Source organism: Cetorhinus maximus, chromosome 1, assembly GCF_964194155.1.
Source record: "Cetorhinus maximus chromosome 1, sCetMax3.hap1.1, whole genome shotgun sequence".
Taxonomy (NCBI): domain Eukaryota; kingdom Metazoa; phylum Chordata; class Chondrichthyes; order Lamniformes; family Cetorhinidae; genus Cetorhinus; species Cetorhinus maximus.
The window spans coordinates 19,846,211-19,867,637 of record NC_135879.1 but is presented as its reverse complement, the minus strand read 5'-3'; the positions used below and the strand labels follow the sequence as shown (position 1 = coordinate 19,867,637).

At 41.6% G+C, this 21,427-nt stretch overlaps 1 protein-coding gene across 3 annotated transcripts in view; it reads right to left on the bottom strand.

Moving 5' to 3' along the window:
• The window catches only part of man2b2 (mannosidase, alpha, class 2B, member 2), a 62,036-nt gene that overhangs the window by 23,913 nt on the left and 16,696 nt on the right, over positions 1-21,427 (bottom strand). For all 3 annotated transcript variants that reach the window (XM_078538447.1, XM_078538427.1, XM_078538437.1), the window contains exons 3-12: positions 21,221-21,326; positions 20,395-20,567; positions 17,282-17,397; positions 15,002-15,179; positions 11,701-11,899; positions 9,176-9,366; positions 6,370-6,556; positions 4,329-4,456; positions 2,733-3,022; positions 956-1,147 (exon numbers count right to left, since the gene is read on the bottom strand). In XM_078538447.1, coding sequence (XP_078394573.1) covers positions 956-1,147; positions 2,733-3,022; positions 4,329-4,456; positions 6,370-6,556; positions 9,176-9,366; positions 11,701-11,899; positions 15,002-15,179; positions 17,282-17,397; positions 20,395-20,567; positions 21,221-21,326 — 1,760 coding nt within the window. The remainder of the gene's footprint in view (positions 1-955; positions 1,148-2,732; positions 3,023-4,328; positions 4,457-6,369; positions 6,557-9,175; positions 9,367-11,700; positions 11,900-15,001; positions 15,180-17,281; positions 17,398-20,394; positions 20,568-21,220; positions 21,327-21,427) is intronic.

The following is a 21,427-nucleotide window of genomic DNA, read 5'->3' as shown; positions in this document are numbered from 1 at the left end:
TGACTTCCCAAATCCATCATCTACAAAGCACAAGTCAGGAGTGCAATGGAATACTCTCCACTTGCTTGGAACAGTGCATCTCCAACGGCACTCAAGTAGCTCGCCACCATCCAGAACAAAACAGCCCACTTGATTGGCACCTCAACCACCACCACAGAGATTTACTCCCTCCACCATTGCTGTACGATAGCAGCAGCGTGTATCATCTACAAGATGCACTGCAACAACTTACTAAGGTTCCTTCAACAGCACCTTCCAAACCAGTGACTTCTACTGCCTAGAAGGACAGGGCAGCAGATGCATAGGAATACCACCTGCAAGCTCTCCTCCAAGCCATATACCATCCTGACTTGGAACTATATCACCGTTCCCTCACTGTCACTAGGTCAAAAACCTGGAACTCCCTCCCTAACAGCACTGTGGATGTACTGACACCACATAAACTGAAGGCTGGTTCAAGAAGACTGTTCACCACCACCTTCTCAAGGGCAATTAGGGATGGGCAATAAATGCTGGCCTTGCCAGCAATGCCCACATCCATGAACAAATAATTTTTTTAAAAGTTGAAGCACCTTCACCTTGGAATCTGAATATTGAGAGTTCAAGCCCTACTCCAGGACTGGAATACAGAATTCAAGCCAACACTTCAGTGGAATACCGAGAGAACACTATTATTGGGAATGTTCTCATTCAGATGAGACATTAAACCAAGACCAGTCTAGCTTCTCAGGTAAGTGTAAAAAAACCACAAGGTACTGTATTTGAAGAGGAGCACAAGAGTTCTCTTGTTGCCCTGACCAACAATAACTCCTCCAGCAAGCAACATTAAAAAAAGATTATTTATATGTAATTGTAAGTTTGTTCTTTCTTTTTTGCTTTCTCTTACAGTAATCCCAACCTTAATGAGAAATCAGTACATAAAGGTCTTTAACATGTTACATTTGATGTACATTACCTGTAGAAGTACTGTCTGATTTCAGTTACTAGTTTTCCTGTAACTATCTCCATACCAATAGACTTCGACACCAGCATCGCTGAGCCATTTGGTGTGAATATGTAATTATCGGAGATTGGGCCCTGTTTAACGTCTCCATTAGCGTGATACTCCAAAAATTCCTGCTTTATCTTGACAGTCTTCTGGGAGGATCTGCCATTTACAACAGAGAGCAACTATTATGATGGCAACTGGGTGATTGAATACAACAAAGATTTCCCAATTGCTCAATGTTCCTTCTTTAAGGTTTCCAAATCAATCATCCGCTTCACAAGAGCGAGGCACAAAGTGATAAGATCGACATTGAGAATCAATGTTCACTGTGAATTAAGGACATATTTGAATGTGTTCACGTGGGTTTCTCCATGAGAATCAAGCTACACACTAAGTAGTTTCAGAATTGTCAGAGGAGGTCATAGTGGCAGTTTCAGTGTTAATTTCTCCCAAGTAACTCACTTTCCACAAAATGCTATTTGTTCTTCTGGAGAATTCACATTAAATTAGTAAAGGAAAAGCTTGCATATATATATATATATATATATATTACTGTGACTTAGGCCTTCTGTGCATTCTTAGATGGGCTGGTTAAGGTAAGGGGAGTAGCTGAACCATATAGGCCAGAAAGATACTTGCTTGGTACTTGATCTGTGCTGAGTTAGCTGGTCTCAGCCAGCTAGCAGCAAAAGGCACTGAAATTGTGCAGAGTAGTCACCCGAGTAAGATTCTGGAGGATTGCCATATTAAGGAGTCCACATCTCCTCAAAAAGGAGGACATGGAGAAAGCTGACATTAAAAAAAAAATCATACCTGGATAATGAGTCATAGTCATAGAGTTTTACAGCACAGAAACAGGCCCTTTGGCCCAACATGTCCATGCCGACCATCAAGTACCTATCTATTCTAATCCCATTTTCCGTCACTTGGCCCGTAGCCCTGTATGCTGTGGCGTTTCAAGTGCTCATCCAAATACTTCTTAAATGTTGTGAGGGTTCCTGCCTCTACCACCCCCTCAGGCAGTGTGCTCCAGATTCCAACCACCCTCTGGGTGAACAACACATTTCCTCAAATCCCCTCTAAACCTCCTGCCTCTTACCTTAAATCTACACCTTCTGGTTATTGACACCTCCACTAAGGAGAAAAGTTTCTTCCTATCTACCCTACCTATGTTTCTCATAATTATGTATATCTCTAACAGGTCCCCCCCTCAGCCTTCTCTGCTCTAAGAAAAACAACCCTAGCCTCTCCAGTCTCTTTTCATAGCTAAAACGTTCCAGCCCAGGCAACATCCTGGTGAATCTCCTCTGCACCTTCTCCAGTGCAATCACATCCTTCCTATATTGTGGCAACCAGAACTGCACACAGTACTCCAGCTGTGGCCTAATTAATGTATTGCTTTCAAAAATGCATCACGGAAAGAGGTTTTTCCATAGTGTAGGTGCAATTGTGTTACAGAAATTATTCCCTACGTAGAATGCAAACCAGCAATTGTATAGCAGCTCTGCCTTAATCAAATACACAAGCCAGGTTTACATGTCTAAAAGAAACCCATATTAATCATCTTTAATATTGGCCTGTTCGAAAAGGATCTAGGAGATCCCCTTTTAAAAAAAGGTTCCCTTACCAGATCAGATTCCGAATTATGTCGCTATTCTAAAGCTTACTGGAGTTCAAACGAAGCGAGCAGGAGCTTTTGTTCTTAAGCTTGGTTTATACAGGAGCCATTTACCATGGTTCTCACCTGTCAGTGATGCTGTGCAGCAAGTTAGTGTCTTCGTTCAGCATCAATAAATAGCAGTCATTCATCAATGGGAGTAGTCTGTGCCCCGGATTTTTCGATTTGCTCACTAGCTTTCTGTCGAATGTAATCACTCTCCCTCTAGACGAGGTGGGACTTTCTGAGCATCGGCCACCTGAGGCCTTGGTGCAAGTTGATTTTTTGTTTTTTACAAGGTACCTACTGTAGCTGAGCGCATTTAGCCTTACAAGAACATATAGATCATAAGTGCTGTTAGAAGCAGATTTCTGGATCTGCAACAGAAAATGAAAATTAACATTATTTCACCATGTGCACCGAACATCTGAATATTTAACTTAATGAAGCTGAGCTAGAATATTGTTCACCGATCGACCGTAAGGATTTTTTTTAAACTAGAAGTTAAAAGTATATTTGCCAAGAGGATTTAGTTTTTGTAATTTATCTCTCCTATTCAGGATGCTTGGTTTTATCAACTCTGGTTCTGAGGGGCCAAACACACAGCATGTTCCTGAGGTAGTTCACTATTCCCCATACCCAGCTTCCAGGAAGCACCAAGGCCCAACATGCATGACACATCCTTCTCATTTTTCCTCTCCACACATTCAGCTTGGCTCAGATTTGATTGGGGCAGAAACATAAAATGCCCTAGAAATTGGGTCATGACCATTTTGGGGCACGGGCCGAAGGGATAAACATAGCTTGTGCGGTTGAGGCTCTCTAGATATCGGGCTTCATTTCAATGGTGTCCACAAAGCATCAACGAGACCGCAGGCGAAGAGGACTCATTATGCGGCCCTCAAGTAAGTCTTCATGGGGGTGGGCCAAGGATCAGGTTCTGGGTGGGGGATGGCAGGGCTTGGCATCAGGGATCATGGATGCTGATCAAGTCCATTAACGTGGAGCTGGGAGGATAATTCCTTCTCCTCGTGGCACAGCATTCAGGTAAATCATTCTTTCGGTGTAAGTCTTGGTTTCCTTGCCTGCAGCCAGCTGCGTTAGGGCAAATCAACTTTGCAGAAGTGGCCTTCAAACAAGCATTCAGGCTCTAATTTAATTATGCAGAGGGTCCAGTGCCCGCTTTAGGCATGGGTAAAGGACACCTCATTTGACCTTGCCCAATGTGGCAGAGATACACTTCCAGAGGGATATGTGCTCACGTGTCCTGTCCCCCATTTTGGTGCCTTAATAGTCGAAGCAGCGCCCCAAATATAGACCAACCAATTTCTAGGACACCGAGACTAAGTACAGAAAGTTATTGTTCAGAAGCTAGTATATTCTTGACCAGATCGCAATCTAGTTTCTGAATTAAACAAAGAGTTGGAAGAGTGTGGCTTAGTCAACAGTCGGTTTCCAACAATAGGCCTTAATAGGTCTTTAATTAGGGCAATTAGCTGCTTGCCGCTGGTGGCAAGTAGCCCTGCTGTCTCCTTCATCCCACGTCTGGGAAAATGGCGGGATGGAGCAGGCACACCAACCAGCAGGGCCTAAAAATTCAGCCCATGGACTCTGCATAATTATTTCTCGAATTAAGTGCATTAATTTGTCAATATTTTCAACAAAAAAAAACATGTCAGATACCTGTGACGGCACATCATTGCCTGCATCGTCATAAACACTGACTGCTGAATAAGCCACAGAGATGTTAATAACTGTCGTGATGTTCCATCCAAGAGGGTTGTACACAGTGACCTGTAAAGAGTCATCCTCTTTCAAAGAGAGAAAAAAACAGAAACAATCTGACGTTTGTATTTACACAAGTCCTGTGCAGATTTACAAAATGATCAAAAGAAACGCGAGAAAAGTAAAAAGTTATCATGTTCACAATAGGCCCAGAAAAGTATGGAATCAGTCACCCTAAATTATGACAAGGAAGGGATGGCACACTCAAAGTGTTACTGTAAACCTATTTGATTAAAAATTGGCAAAAAAGGTTTTTGCTAAACTTTCAAATGTGTCCTTCTAAAGTAAAACTTTGCTGCCATGAGGGATAAATAAACAATGGCTTAACACTTCAGGTTTGTAATAAGCCATTGACTCAAGTTAAATGGTAAGAAGTTCAATGAAAGATTTCCATAGGCTAGTTCAAGCAAAAACAGGAAATTCTTCTAAACAACCAATAAGCCTGTCAACATCGTTGGAGAGAGAAGACAGGTTAACGTTTTGGGCCCATCTCCTGCACCCCCACTCCACCCCCTTCAGAGAATTTTTTTTAAAAAAGAACCCTGCTCAAAACATCAACCTATCATTCCTCTTCAAAAAAGCCGCCAATTGACTTGCCGTATGCTTTCAAACTTTATCTGTTTTGTTTCGAGCATTTGTAGTTTTTTTTTTGCTTTTATTTCGACGGCTTTATTACTCTCAGATAGCTGTAACTGATTGCAAGGGTCATTATAAAAGTTAAACTCCGTGCACTGAAGGCAACTCTAATAGCTCCCTCTAAACAGGATTTCAAACTTAGGGAAGTACTGTCCCATATCTTGCATGGATTAAAAACACAAGACATTCATTTTATTTTAATGGCTAATACAATGCAATTAAAATACTTCCTTTCAGTTTAAGTTTATGTTTGTACACGCAACCACAAAAAATTCTTTTGTACTTAACTGAATTCAATTTTATTTTTGTTACACTTACTGTTTTTTGTTAGCAATTTGGCTTTTTTTTAAATCCCTGTTAAGTCCATTTTTAAAAAAAAGTTCTGTCAACAAGGCTGCAAATTGCAGACTTTTCCACAGCCATTTTATTAATTAGAGTTGTGTTTAAGGATTGACTGATTTGACCAGGATTTGCATTAATTTTGCAGCATTGCATCAAGATTCAGACACAAACATACACCTAATTGGAACTTCTGTGAATCTACCATGAGATCTTAAAATCTTGCTTACAATTGCTCTGATGGGCAGCTTCTTGTCAAGCGTTTTTTTTTAAAAAGTCAAAACCTACATTTAGATGCAGGTTTGCGAGTACATTGTCTCTCGTTTAAATTCTGTTCACTAATCATTACCAGAGTCAGTGCATTATCACAGTTATGGTTTAAATACATGGTATCATCATGTTCCTCTCTCTGGTTCACCTCTCACCACCACTCCTACCTATGTTGTTACCACTTCAAGGGATCAAACTGTGCTGCGTTTTATAACCTGGAACCTGTGTTTTAAGAGAAGTATGCCAGTGGGATAGGGGAGTATCAACGTGGACAGTGCAAAAGGAAAGAGAGGTGCTGAAGAGACACTGAACTGGGAATAGAGGGAGGATACTGAAATAAATAACTTTAAAATGATTTAACAGACAATAAAACAAGGCTATAACCAGAATTAGCAAGAGAGAATGCCAACACATATTGGCTAAAGCTCAGAATCTCTCTACGAGTATAAACGAGGAAATCATTGCAATTTTTGTCACAACTTTTCACTATTTTTCAATACTCTAGCTGGTGACTAGATTATTATTATACATTTAAAAATCTATTTTTGACTTATTGTGCTAATGAATTTGAATTGAAAATAACAACTGCTTTTAGTGTCAACTTACTTGGTCTACCTGTTTTGCCCAGTCAACACTAAACACTGTATATAACATTTAAGAATGCTTTGCAACTTATTTAAGAAACTATCTGTACCTGTATTTCTGGTGTCTTGACTATAGCGAAGAGGAAAATCCAATTTATCCTTTCGAGTGTTCAGTCTTTCTTGAAATATAGCAGCCATTACTGATTTCACAGCCCACATCCCTCGCAATAGGTGATCCATGTACATATCTCTCACTTTGGGAGATTCTGTCCCAGTTACGGCATCATGATGTTGTACCTAATAGACACATGGTGTCACATCCATTAAGATAAAACAGAAGTATGTAGTGTAAAGACTTGTATTGCTTTTCTATAAATGTGAATTGAAACTATCATAATTTTCTATATAATGATGTTGGATCACTCATTAGAGTAAATGTTCAATATTCCCATTCAGCACACTCAGTGCAGGGCATTGCATGATCTCTATGATTCCCTGTCCATTGCATGGCAAATCTTTGTACTGCATACTGGTATGAAACACAATTTACCTTAATCGTGAGCTCAAAGGTCAGGAACTTCACCTCCTGACAGACCTTGGACTTTCTGCACGTGTGCTGTCCAGGAGCAGGCTGCACATGCGCAGTTCTGCATCTTAACATTCTTCAGGCCCAGGATAGGCCTTGCACGCCAGCGCATAATGAGAAAGGATGAAGGGCATGAAAATCAGGGTCAGGTGACCAGGTGCAGAGCGCCATAGCCGGCAAGTGTCCCAGACAGGGAACAAGGGAAGGAGACAGGGGGTGGTCCCAAACAGGAGGAGAGGGAGAGGTCCCAAGTAAGGGACAAAGACAGGGGACAGAAGCAGGCCCCAGTTAAGTTCAGTTAAAAAGACAAGAGCAGAGAAATAGTCTCCAAGTTAGAGAAAGGGCTGCAGGGAGCAGACCCTCAGCAAAGACCCTCCTCAGATCCTCAAGAGGAGGCCTGGTATTTGAAGAGGGCTGCTGTGGCAAAGGCACCCCTCTGGAGCAGGAGCATTCTGCTCAGCATGGTCGAAGATCTGAAGTTGTGCCTGCCATTTGATGTTTGGGTGTCTACTTGGGAATCCAAGGGAACGGAATCTCAGGAGCCAAGATTGAAACCCTCAAGGTGGGCTGTTGTTGATGCCGTCTTGAGTCTGGTAATTGAAGAGGGCTCAAGGGCGGTCCTGAAGATCCAGGAAGGCAGCCGAAGGTTGGTGGCTTATGCTGCGGGCATTTAGGGCAAAGGTACCCCTTTGGGGCAGTAGTGTTCTGCTTGGCACAGCTGAAGGTCTGAAATTGTGCTTGTGAGTTGGCGCTTGAGTGTACTCAGGAATACGGGAAAACAGAATCCCAGGAGATGAGATTGAAACCCTGCAAGGTGGGCCTCGTTGAAAAGCCAACTGAGTTGCAGTGACATTGAGAGAATTCCAAGGCGAGATCTTCAAAAGGTGAAGATTGGAATCCCTCGTGTGAGAGAGAGAGAGAGGGATCCAGTGAGATTGGGTGAGTCAACGTTACTGACTTCTGGGCGGGTTGTTGAGAAATCCATGCAATCTGTTTTGGTCGCATTTGGCATTTATCGCGCTGCGTGGTTTATTTGGCCACAGTTTCCCTTGTTAATTCACAAGTACCTCACGCTAGCGCAGGAAGAGAAAAGGTGTGAAAACGTGGGTCACATAACCAGGTGCAGAGTGCCGTTGCTGGCAAGTGTCCCAGACAGGGGACAAGGGAAGGGGGCAGGGAGAGGTCCCAAAAAAGGGGAGAGGGAGAGGTCCCAAGTTAAAAAACAAAGACAGGGGACAGAAACAGGTTCCCAGTTAAGTTCAGTTGAAAGAGGGTTACAATACAAGATAGATGTTGTAATATGTTTCATCTTTCCTTTGTGTAGTAAAGTTTATTTTTGTTTGTTCAAAATACGTGGAATCTTGTGGATTTATTCATTGGGCAAGTGTCTTGAATCTCAAACTTTGTCTACTTTACACAAAACGTTATTGGTCCCAAACCGGATCTCACCAACAACTTGGGGGTCTAGCCAAGCATCATAACAATATCGGCACCATGACCCTTCATACCTAAATTTCAGCCATGCAAAGCTTTCACTGGGGGTGCCAACTTTTAAAATTCCCTCAATGTTTCTCAGTTACTGAGTATATATTTTTGCAAATGCTCCAATATGAAATTAGTCTGTTTCCTTAACTTGCCATGCTCAATAAACACATATGAATTCCGCGCAGTTAGGACAACAAATGCAGTGAATAGATTTAGGGTCACCCTTGCAAGCCAAATCATGAAAATCTTAAGTTTACTGTTATCCAAAGTTAACATATTTTCTTGAAATGCATTATTAGAATGGTTAGTAACGTAATACTATTAAATAGACACGTAACACAAGTGATTTGCATCTCAATTCAATTAGTACCTAGCAATTATGCATTAGGAAAATACAAAATCAGAGCAAGAGTAGGCCATTCGGCTCCTCGAGCCTAACTGCATTTACACTGCATAATAAGAGCAGTTCTATGAGAACAGGATACTATATCAGCTACATGGCATCAAAATCACGTTTTGTATGGTATTATTCCATCGAGCTACTTCTTGCAAGTACAGACACATTTCAAGGCGTGTTCTGCATTTCTTATGTTAATTTAACAGTACTCCTTCCCCCAAAACTATCTGCAGAATTACATTTGTTCCATTATCCGCTTTTTTTAAAAAACAAAACATGCCATGTATTTTGGTCATGTTTGATATTGCTTCTTTTAGATAGCAATTGAAAAAAAGCCAGAATTTTGATTAGTGTTTGAAAAAAGAGTTCATGAACAGAATTTGGAATATTTCTTTGCTTTACGCCTCACGAGAAATGTAGTTGACCAGCAATGCCTGAAAGTCCTCACCTCCGACACAGCCCATCTCAGCCGCTGAATTTGTTGCAAAGCCCAAAGTTTGTCTACAGATCCTAACGGGTGTCTCAAGAGGTACAACGTGAAAAGGGATTCACAGGCATAGAGGAATGAATTTGCTCTCCGGGCCATTCCTTTGAGTATATTCCGAGAGGCATAAAATCCAGTCCAGGCTTGAAACGGTTCTGGAATTAGACAGGTAAAAATGCAATTCAACAGCACTGGGATGCCAATAAAGAATTTAAATTTCTTTTCCATACAATTGTAACTTAAAACATGAAAACGGAGTTCAGCTGCAAAGATAATGGTTCAACCATTTACAATTTAAAAAAAAACCACAGTTAGTAATGATGAAATGAATGTGAATGGTTCAGTGTTTGCGCTCCAATACACTGCGTTAGGGAAAAAGGTCTTGGCACCAGCTATACAATGTGGCATCAGTGAGTGCAAACCACATAGTTACTCACAGCAACAGAGAATGCCAGAAAATAATATGCACCATGACTAATTAAAAGCAAAATTCACGTGTTTAACAAACTGCAGCATTGTAGTCAATCAGATTACGATTCTCTTGTGGCCTAGTTAGTGACGGTGGTTTGATTCAAGCCAAATTTGTTGGTCTTTTTCATTCCATAATTACATACAACTGGAAATCAAGGTGACAACTCCAGACTGGCTGCAGCTTTGCTCAGTTGGTTTTCCTGGTCACAGGATTAGGCAGAGGCTCTTTTTAACCAGGTCAATGCCTTCCCAAACAATAGGAAATCATCGACCAGCCTCGCAAAGCTTTCATCCACCTGCTATTCTTCCCCTCTCCTCCAGCTTGCACATTAGTTAGATTTAGCTACATTTTTAAAAAAAAAAGATGCACCATATGCGAGTGACTGTGCTCATAATGATCCTCGCTCCCTCCTTTGGAGCAAGCACCTGGTTTCCATTCTGCGCTGCCCGAGAAACACAAGAGGACAACAGGAGAGCAAAAACATGACCATTTCAAAAAGGGGAAGTATCACATCGTCAAAAGGAACCACTAACTGATTCGGTCGCACAATTCGACTTGGCCTTGGTAAAATGGAGCAGCTAAAATCAGACCTCAAATTTGGACCTTTCTGGCTTCAGAACATTACATACCCAGATTTTTAAATAGCCTAAGAATCCACCAGCAGCCAGAATATTTTAAAAACTGTGAGAATGACAATACTTTTTTTTTTCGCAATTCATTAAACGTTTGAATAAGTTCCATTGACCTCATTGAAGAGGAGCTGAATCAGTGTGATGAATCAGAAGTTACCAGTTGTCATGAACCCAAATGGGGAAACAATACAAGTTAATTGGGTCCCTTCACAGTTGTGCACCCCCACCTACCCAGTGTTTCTGCTTACTTTGCGCAGAAACAAATTGCAAAATAATCAGTTCTTTGCATTGAGTACAACAGCACTCCATCTCGTTTCAGCAGTGACTTTGCTGAGCAAAGCATTTTCCGCTCCCGGTTCAGATACCTATCACAGCTCTCTTCAAATTACAAAACAAAGCTCTTCTGAATTTTGTAAGGTTAGAGCTTACTTCTGTTAGGATTAATAAATAAAAATGAAATACTACAGGTTAGTTTTGCAATGCGCTTGAAGAATCTACCCATGTCCAAGTATCTCAAATCTACCCATTATGGAGCAGTCATCTGGACAAGTTTTAAAATCCTGACCCTGTTATTATAAATAGCCAACGCGCAAAGCACACAACAGCTCCCTCTGCAGGAAGTGGCAAGATACAGCCCAGGCATCACACTTAACAGGAGATGTGGGATCTTTCCAGGGCTCCTTGCAAGTGTTTACAACCACATATTTGTACAGTTTTTCTACTTGCAAAAGCTACTGGATTGATCCACGGACACATGTCCCTGAATATCAAATGACCCACGTTGCGGTCATGAGTAATCTTCCAACATACTGCCATTTAGCCCAGTGCACAGAATATTTTGTAAATTCTCTCGAAGAGAGCATAAAGGGTGGACTCAATAATAACTTTAAAAAGTCCTTTTACTTTTTAAATATTAAGATGGATTTAAAACTATTGATATAATCATACATAATTTTCTTCAGCATTTTAGAACATTATACTAGTTAAAAAAACAGATTATTTTTAAAATCGGAGTGCCAGTTTCAACTTTTAAAATGTGTTGTTATACACAATTGCAAACGCACTGTCAGATCATTGCAAACGAATTGTGCCACGTGTAAAACATAGGTCCGTAAGCTGGCTAATTGTTAAATGATCGCCATTGAGAAGTGTGAATGTTCAGAGCCCAGTGTCCACTGACACAAAGGAACATCACATAACTTAATACATCCTCCCATTTAAATCAACCGCCAACAACTCTCCGTTAGGTCATTAACGATACTTTTGAACCCTCGGCAACAGCAGAAGAATTTTTACAAATGTACACAAAAGCAGCCTTTTCCCCTCTAAAATTAAAACAGCATGTGCTCCCACAGAGACGACATTTTTCGTTTGCCTACCATTACCTGAGGAGTAAGGGAGAAAGTCCTGGTTCTTTCGGATATCCCACGTCAGGTTTGCATTGTGAACAGCCCGAATATATTCACTTAATGTAGCATACTGCACTGTAACTCCAAATTCATCACTATTTCGGTTGATATAATCCATCAGTGGGTCCATGTTCTTAAACTGGACGGAGGCATTGAAGAACTGCTTGTCACAGCCCTGCCATCAAAAAATAAAGAGGCATAAAATATAAAGAGAAAAGTAGGTTACAGAAAAACTAACAATACCATATTATGAAGTCATGACTAGTATATCTCTGATACTCCTCATATATGGAGAGGCATCTGAGAACGCTTTACGGACGAAATGAATGATTAAAGTAGACACTCTGTATGAGGAAGAAAGGGGAGAGGGAGGTTAGTGGGACACGAGGAGCTAAAATACAAGAAGAGTGAAGGTCTATAGATAGCTTTTGCAAGTTAGAAAGGGAGGGAGGGGTAAGGCAAAGATGGTAGGGTGAGGGGCAGTTTAAGTGTGAGGCCGTAATGGTTGAAGGAACATCTGCTGCTGGTGGTGAAACAGAAAAGAATAAGCCAGTGAGAGAGGTTTTGAAGCACACGTGAGGACATATATCCACAGGAGATTATTAAGTTAGGGCCATGGAAGGATTTGAAGGTGAGAGTAACAATCTTAGTGTCAATTTACCAGGGCATGGGGAGCCAATTGAACTTGCCAATGGTAGGTAATAAAGGTACAGTCCTCTGTGTGGGTGTGGATATGGCTCAGGATATTATAGCTGAATTGTAGCTTGTACTGAATATATTTAAGAAGGAAATAGGTAGGTGTCCAGGGGTGTGGGGAGAGAAAGGGAGTATGGCGTTGAGATAGAGGATCAGCCATGATCATATTGAATGGCAGAGCAGGCTCGAAGGGCCAAATGACCTACTCCTATTTGCTATGTTTCTATGTTTGTAATTGGTGAAACCAGCCAAGACAGGAAAGTATGTAGAAATTGAACTTGAATCAATTTATTTTTTATTCTTTCATGGGACGTGGGTGTTGCTAGCCAGGCCAACACTTGCTGCCCATCCCCAATTGCCCTTGAGAAGATGGTGGTGAGCTACTGTCTTGAACCGTTACAGTCCATGTGGCGTAGGTAAACTCAGCTCTGTTAGGAAGGGTGTTCCAAGATTTTGACTCAGCAACAGCGAAGGGGCAGCAATATATTTCAAGTCAGGATGGTGTGCGACTTGGAGCAGAACTTGCAGGTGGTGGTGTTCCCATGCATCTGCTGCTCTGTCCTTCTAGGTGGTACAGGGTGCTGGTTTGGAAGGTGCAGTCAAAGGAACCTTGGCAAGTTGCTGCAGGGTATCTTGTAGATGGTATTCAGTGCGGTCACTGTGCATTGGAAGGAGGGAAGTGAATGTTCAAGGTGGTGGATGGAGAGCCAAACAAGCAGGCTCCTTTGTCCTGGATGTTTCAAGATTTATGAGCGCTATTTGGAGCTGCACTCATCCAGACAAGTGGGGAGTATTCCATTACACTCCTGAATTGTGCCTTGTAGATGGTGGACAGGCTTTGGGAAGTCAGGAGGTGAGTTACTCATTATTTACTAGTCATAGGGCAGGATTTTCCCCCGTCAAGGGGGGAAGTTGAAGTGCAGGCATGCAAGAGACGCGCTTCTGATTGGTGCCCCCAATCGGGGGCGCACCACCATTTTATGTAGGTGGGCCAATTAAGGCACGCCCAGTGAAAGATCCGCACGGAAACACTATGCGCTCCCTGTGCGGGTGGTGGGAGGGTATCCCTAAACCCAGGAGTGCGTTCTTTCACGCAAGAAAGCGAAAGAGCGCACTCATCTCCCTGAGGCTAAGTGCTGCCTCAGGGAGATTGTCTACTATACAAATTATTAAATATAGGAAAAAAAAACCCTGACGTGTCTCCTAATGTGAAACTGTCACAAGTTGGAACATGTCCATAACTTTTACATACACTTTAATTACATTTTTAAAAACCTACATGAAACCTCATCCCGCCCGTGGATGAGGTTTCATGTTCTTTCTAATGCCCGCCGGGACTCCCGGCCTGCCCGCCAACCTTAAGGTTGGACGGGCAGGTCCATTAATTACTTAAACGACTCTGTCAATGGCCTCAATTGGCCATTGACAGGTCAGCGGGCGCACAGCTGATTTTGCTGAGCCCCCGCCTACCTGAAAATTTAAATGGGGCGCGGTGACGTCGGGAGTTGTGCCGACATCACCGCACGTCATTTTATGCGTCAGCGAGCGGGCCCCACTCCCCGTTCGCCAATGGGAAAATCCTGTCCATAAATATTTTGGTACTGAAGCGAGAGAGGTAGAGGCAGAGATGGGAAATATTTTGGTCATAGAACTGGCCTTTGTAAAAGATGCAATATGGTGAAGGAAGTGAGCTTTTCCCAGGCAGTACATGAAGATTCCACGTCAGGGGTGACAGCTAGGCTAATTGAAGGGAGTCAATGTACAAAGGAGATTATAGGAATCACAGTAGATTACTTCAGTCTTTCTGACATTTAGCTCGAGAAAGTTAAGACTCATCAGGTCTTAATGTCATACACTGATTTAACTCAGTGATTCAAAGTTGATGTCAACATAACCTTTACACAAGAATGAGTATCAGATGCTAAAATCAAGAAGTAACAAGGGGAAAAAGTAACTTGTGCGAGACAGAACCTGGAAGAACTAAACTTGCAACAAAGGACGTGAACGTTCATACATGAATTATAGATAAAATTAATATAGATTTTCCTTTGTTACAACGTGTTTATTTATATTTTAAACATTCCAATCCAAATTTAGAGGCAAAGTGTCACAGTGGTTATGCTACAGGACTAGTAGTCCACTGGCCGGAGACATACCACCATTGCAGATGAGGAATTTCAGTTCAACTAATTAAGTAATTCTGGATTAAAATGCTAGTTTCAGCAATGGTGACCCTATAGCTTCCAGGTTGTTGTAAAATGTCACCTGTTGTAAAAAGCACTAATGCGCTTTAGGGAAGGAAATCTGTTGCTCTAACCTGATCTGGCCTATGTGTGACAGCAAAGTAGTTAACTGTCCTTTGAAATGTTCCAGCAAGTAGTATTGAAGAAGGTGGCTCACCAGCACTTCTCCGAAAGGCACTCAGGGATGGGGCATTAAATGCTGGCCTTGACGCCATGAATGAAGAAAATAAAACTCCAAGAAAGTGTCAGAAAGTACATTACCCCATACCAAATACCTGTACACAAGAATCATTCAACACTTTGAAACAAGGATCAGTTTTATATGGTGCACCTCTTACCCATGGCCACAGAACATGACTAGACCGGAACCAGGATGCTCTCTTTTTTATGTTTGCTACCATAGTCTTTGCATAGGCATGAACTGTTTCACTGGTCACTGGGAGACTCATGTTCGGGTAAATTCCATCTTTTGGTGGGTCAGGAAAAACAGCAACTCCATTCCAATAAAAGCCAGATCTATATAAGATTTAAAAAGATGACTTTATATCCTTGCATCAGATTTGATCAACTGTAAACTTTTCTTTTCTTCTCCCTCACAAATAAATGTCCACCGCTCATAAACCATTTCTCCTTAAGATATTAACACGGCCACTGAATATTTGACCCAGTTATATTGCAGAACCAATGAATATTACAGCTTAGTTACGTTCAGCGTATGATGCTGGTGGAATCTTTTTTTTTTGCTTTGTGTGAAAGTCAAAAAAGCTCCTAATTTTGCAGAAACTAATACTTTGATACCAATACCAAGTTCAGCCGAGGAGGAATGCTCTTGCTAGTGCAGCCAAGGTGCACTAGCAGGGGACACAGCCGTAGATTGGAACCAGGTCAACATGCTGCCCATAACACTGAAACAGTCGAATGTCAAATTAGAGGAAGCCATGCCCAAACTGTATACTGCTCTGAGTACTACATCTTGTTCTGGTTACCAAGACACTAGGGAGACATTCAATCATTGGAAGCAGTTGAAAGAGCCATAAAACAGCTTTATTATTAATAATAATAATAATAATAATAATAGAATTCTGAGTAAAGACCAGAGGAAAGTGGACTTTTCAACCTTGAATGAATGCATCTGAGTGGTAATTGGTTGGGATGTATGATTGTAAATGGTATGGAAAAAGGTAAACCTGGAAACTTATTTAAAACTACGTTGCAAGAACAGAACCAGAGCAGACATTCTCAAAATAGTAGAAGGCAAATTACAAAGTTACATTGGGATATTCTTCTTCACTAAAAGCAAATCAAAACTTTGAATGGATGTGCGGATAGAAAAGTGCAGGAAATTAACATCAAGTTGTTTAAAAACCAATTAGATGCTCTATTGGGGAACTTCAGGATGGTTCTGGATTGGTGACCAAAGATGGGCTGAATGTTCTTCCATATCTGTAATTGACTTGTGAGCTGACACAGGTTTTTCCTAAACTACCTACTCAGGTGTGACAAGGTTGAAATGTAGGAAAAGGTTCCCTCGATACTGTTTCTACTTCAAGGCGTGCTGTTACTTTGACCTACCAGTGTGTTTTAATATTTCACCTATTAGTGCTGATAAGTTGTCATGTTTCTGATTTTTTTCTCCCCTTTTCTACAATCCCAGCCACAGTGCCCCAGTCTTTATAAGAATTTAACCATGCAAGGTCCACCTTTGCTTAATCTTCCTGATAAAACCTGCTGACTATTGATTTTATTCCTCTTACAGTACACTATTTGTATTGTCTATAGAGTCTTACCATCTGAATGGAATAAACAAAGTGATAACAACATTTTGAAATGTATTGTTTGGACTGACAGCGTTGTGACAAATAAGTCAAAGAACTCGGGCCATTGTACTCTCTCATTAGCTGTGATGGTAGCTGTGCATTCTGTTTTTTCAGGGACTTGCAAAGACCTGACTTAGCTTTGTACTAATTTACTACGGTTCGTGGATACGTGGCATCTGCCCACTGCCTCCTCATTAAGCACTGTGAAGAGAAACAGAAGTCAAACCTATGTCGTTTATGTCAGTTTATTTCTCCCTTCTCCTAACTATGCTTCAGTTCTGCCGAAGGGCCATGAAGGCTCGAAACGTTAACTGATTTCTTCTCCGCCGATGCTGCCGACCTGCTGAGTTTTTCCAGGTAATTCTGTTTTTGTTTTGGATTTCCAGCATCCGCAGTAGCTTTTAGCTTTTTGTTTTTATCTCTATGTCGCACCGCTCTGACTTGTATATCACTGCTCCAACACATAGCAACCCATCATCACAAACAAGCTCATCGCATAACAGTACCGAATTAAATGCTACATTCTAAGTATTGAGCACCCACCCAACGCTGCCTTATTCAGGTCTTGAAAGTGAACCTACGGTTTTTACCTGGAAAAACTCAGCAGGCCTGAGAGCATCTGCGGAGAGGAATACAGTTAATGTTTCGAGTCCATATGACTCTTCATCGAGTCATACGGACTCGAAACGTTAACTGTATTCCTCTCCGCAGGTGCTGTCAGGCCTGCTGAGTTTTTCCAGCTATTTTTGGTTTTGTTTCAGATTTCCAGCATCCGCAGTATTTTGCTTTTACACTTATTACCTGTTGGAGAAAGGCAGAAAAGATGGGACGCAGTAACTGTATTGGTCCATGGTATGAGTGAAGATCTCCTGCTGCTGTGCCAATGAAGGAGATCCTTGCCACACAAACTGCAGCTTCTGTATGAGGCAAGAGAGCAGGATTAGAGAGAAAATTAATGCAGAGGAAAACCATGGTTTATATGAACATCTTCAGAAAATGGAACATTACATTTTCCTTAAGACAGTGTGCATTCTACTGAATCGCCTTATGATCCCAAACATTAGAGACAAAAAAAGAGAGAGAGAGAGATGTGTTATTTATTCAGTCTCAGTCTCTCACCATTATGCTTCTTTTTGCTCTTCTTTCAGTTTCAGAACTGGTCAGAGATAATCTAGGAGCAGGTATTTGTCTCTAAAGTGTCTCCACCCCCACCCCCTCAAGAAGCATCAAGAGGTTCCTGCCCAGTAACAGAATCAACAAGGACAATGGATTGTGGGCACGAATCTACATGGGTGAAGTTGCTGCCGGTTAATATCCTGGAATGACCTGCTCCCAAGCCTATCCCATAGCCATTCTTGAACAGTGAGTAAGAGGTACACAACACTGGCCCAAGACAAATCTTCCTTTGATTTCCTCTTCCCATTTTGAAGTACCACACGCTCCACCCCTATCATATTTCCCCACAATGCAATTTAGATCAGTAAATTAACAATGGGGGGGTGGGGCGGGAGTGAGAGAAAAGAGAGATTAAACCCATGTGCTACCATGGCTATTGCACCCAATTGCTGTATTTTTCAACATTTATTTTAATAAAATTGCTACTGTCTGCCAGCACAACAATACAGATGGAAGTACCAGGACAAATAGCCGTTAGTTTTCTGTTTTCACAAAGAAAAGGAACTGTGGAATATTATCCAAAAGAGTCAATAAAGAATAATTTAGGTTACTCAGTCATGGCAAACAAATAAATAAAGACTTGCAATTATATAGCGCTTTAAATGGCCTCAGACCTCTCAAAACCCTTTACATCTAACAAAGCACTTTGGAGCGGTAGTCACTGTTGCCATGTAAGAAGCCCGGCAGCCAATTGCACACAGCAAGCTCCCACAAACAACAATGTAATGAGGGCGCCTGAGGTTAAAAATTGATCAGGACACCTGAGAGAACCTCTTGTTCTTCTTCACCATAATGTTGTAGGATCTTTACCTCCGCTTGAAAGGGGAGGAATGGGGGGGGGGGCCTCAATTTAATTTCTCACCCAAAAGACAGCTCCTCCAACAGCACAGCACTCCCTCAGTCGCACACTGGAGCATCCGCTGAGAATTTGTCCTCAAATCCCTGGAGTGGGACCTGAACCTACAACCTCCTGATTCAGAGATAAGAGTGCGACCAACTGAGTCGAAGCTGAATGGGGGGGGTAGCATTTTCTTTGTGTATTATTGGGAATCTCATTCTTTTTATCCTCCCCCACTTGGGAAAACGGGAAAAAAAAACTTGTGATCCTGGTTAAAAACATCCAGAGTCCCTTGTAACGAAACTGGAAATGTGTCTTGCAGAGCAACCGCTGAACCATTTAGTCTATGGCATCAATATTTATTAGTTTATGACAAATTTGCTGTGAGCTCCATGAAAATCAAATGCAAACAAAACCACGTTTGCCCTGGCATGTGAGGGTGAGCCTTGTGGTTGAGAACTTGGAAACAAAAGGGGCTCCCAAATGAAACAGCAAATGCTGGAAATACTCAGTAGCTCAGGCAGCATCCGTGGAGAGAGAAGCAGAGCTAATATTTCATTCTGCACAGCTGCTGCCTGACCTGCTGAGTATTTAACAACATATTTTTTTTTATTTCTGATTTCTGGCATCGGCAGTGTTTTGCTTTTGTATTAATAGCTTACACTGCAGATACTCAACAGTAAAAGAGACTCGCTACATTCAAATGATGGACAGAGTGTCGCTTTAAAATTTTACGGGTGTCGCTACACAACGTGCACGTTGTTCTGCATGTGTCCTACTTGCTTAATTTATGTAAATAAATTCAGTTAATCAATTCTGAACCTGACTGCAGCTTGGTGTCAGCTGTGGCTCAGTTCATAGCACCCTCGCCTTTGAATCAGAGGGTTGTGGGTTCATGTCCCACTCCCGGAAACCAAGAACTGTGATTGTACTCGAAAGAGTTGCAATCTGTGACTGTTGATAACTCGAAAAAGTTTCAATGTGGTGTGTTGATTTTTCTGCCTTTATGAGTGACTTGGAAGAGTGGTAAAGTGCAGAGGGCTCCAGCAAGCTTGTGTGTGGATTGTAAAGGAATTCAAGACGCCTGCAGGGACTGAGAGTCAAGAGGCTGCAACTTCTGGTATATAGGAAGGTCCGCTTACATGAAGTACAGGAAGACCCCTGATAAGCAGGACAGTACATTCATAAAAGAAACCTTTAACTTTCACCACTCACACGACAAGCTACGTATTCTGTCGCAGGAGATGCTGTGTGGGTTCCACAGGATTGAGAGGAAAAATCTCAGGGGACCATGTTTAATTGTTCTTGTGCATCTTTGTGACACAAGCCTACAATTTAGCAATCCTCTTCAGATCCCAGGTGCGTTGTGATACAGGGATAAAAATGAGGGGGACATTTCTGACAGTTCAATATCGAATGCCAACAATTCTTGGAACTCATCTTCAAACAATTACACCAAGTCCATTCTAACATTATGTGGTTAAAAATTGAACGCTAGATTGAACTTCACACCATAAGGGTGAAATTGGTCACAGGCGGTAGCACAAATGGCAACAATGAATCAGCACCCAGTTTGACACTTCCACGATAGAGCAGATGATTCGCTAGCAACCATTTTGTGTTACCACCTAAACTAAATTTCATCCCATGTAACTGTGATTAGTGACTCATTAGAACACAGATTGACACATCAGTCCTTCCAAACATATTTGTGAGAGTTTAGAAATTCTAAACTGTATTACTAGATTGGATACAGCCCTCTGTCTCAATTGAGAGTAACCACTATGCAGGAGCGTGAACATGCACCAGACCACACATATACAATAAGACAAATGGGAGTCTAGATTTAAGTGACATTAACAGTGAGACGGTTCCAAGGATTTCCCCCTGCTCCATTCACCTTATTTCGCTGCATCATTTCCTTTTCATCATAGTCGATACGGGAGATGAGATGAGCATTAAAACCGGCCAAAGCAAACACTGTGGGGCTGGCAGCTGATGCACCAAAGGGATCCACGTGCCATGAAAACTGAGGTCTTGTTCCAAATGTTTCATACAGGAAACCGTGCCCTTCTGCAAAGACAGACCTGTCTTCATAAATACCTTAAAATCAAGGTCAGGAAAATCGCTTTACGAAAATTAAAACTGCACATATATTAATTAGCAAGAGACAAATATGACTGGAAACATCACTGACGCAAGACAATCTAACATGGGTGTGGAATCATTTTGTTTTAAAGATTAAATTTAAATAAATTTAGTATCCCTGATAAATAAGACCAGAAAAGACAGTGATGAACCACAATAACAACAGGAAATTCAGGAAATACACTGCAGGTCAATCAATCAGCAACCTTCAGAGAAAAGACAGGTTCTTGATATTTTGGGTGCATACACTTCATTAGAACTGAAGCCATGTTGAAAATGACTTTTCAACCAATGTCTCATAATGATTGATGTGTGGGAACCGTGTTTGTCCCAATGAGGTCTGTATCTTATAGTTCATCGTATATTTCTCCAATTTGTAGTTGAAAGTGGTCATCCAATGCTCTTCAGGGAAGATTGCAAGTGCATGTCCTGAAGGCTAGAGATGGTGTTCAGCATTGAGTGCATCAAAAAGAAAAGTTGGTGTTAGATATGAAGGGAAACAAAGTGACATGTTCAGGCAGTTACACCAGCTCAACATTATTGTTTGAAGTGCAGATTTGGAGGGGAAGGATACTAACCTGTGAGCTGCAAGATCTGCGAACTAAGTTCTGTTACTGCTTCATCATGCATCACCTGGCCTCCAATGATAAACTCCAAACGTCCCTCATCCAGCAACTTGTGCACCTGAAATTAACACTCAGTAAAAACTGTAAACTTCCAGCCGGAATAAAAAGCATTTGTACAATATCAAAATGACTTAAATCAACTCGCACTGGAATACAATT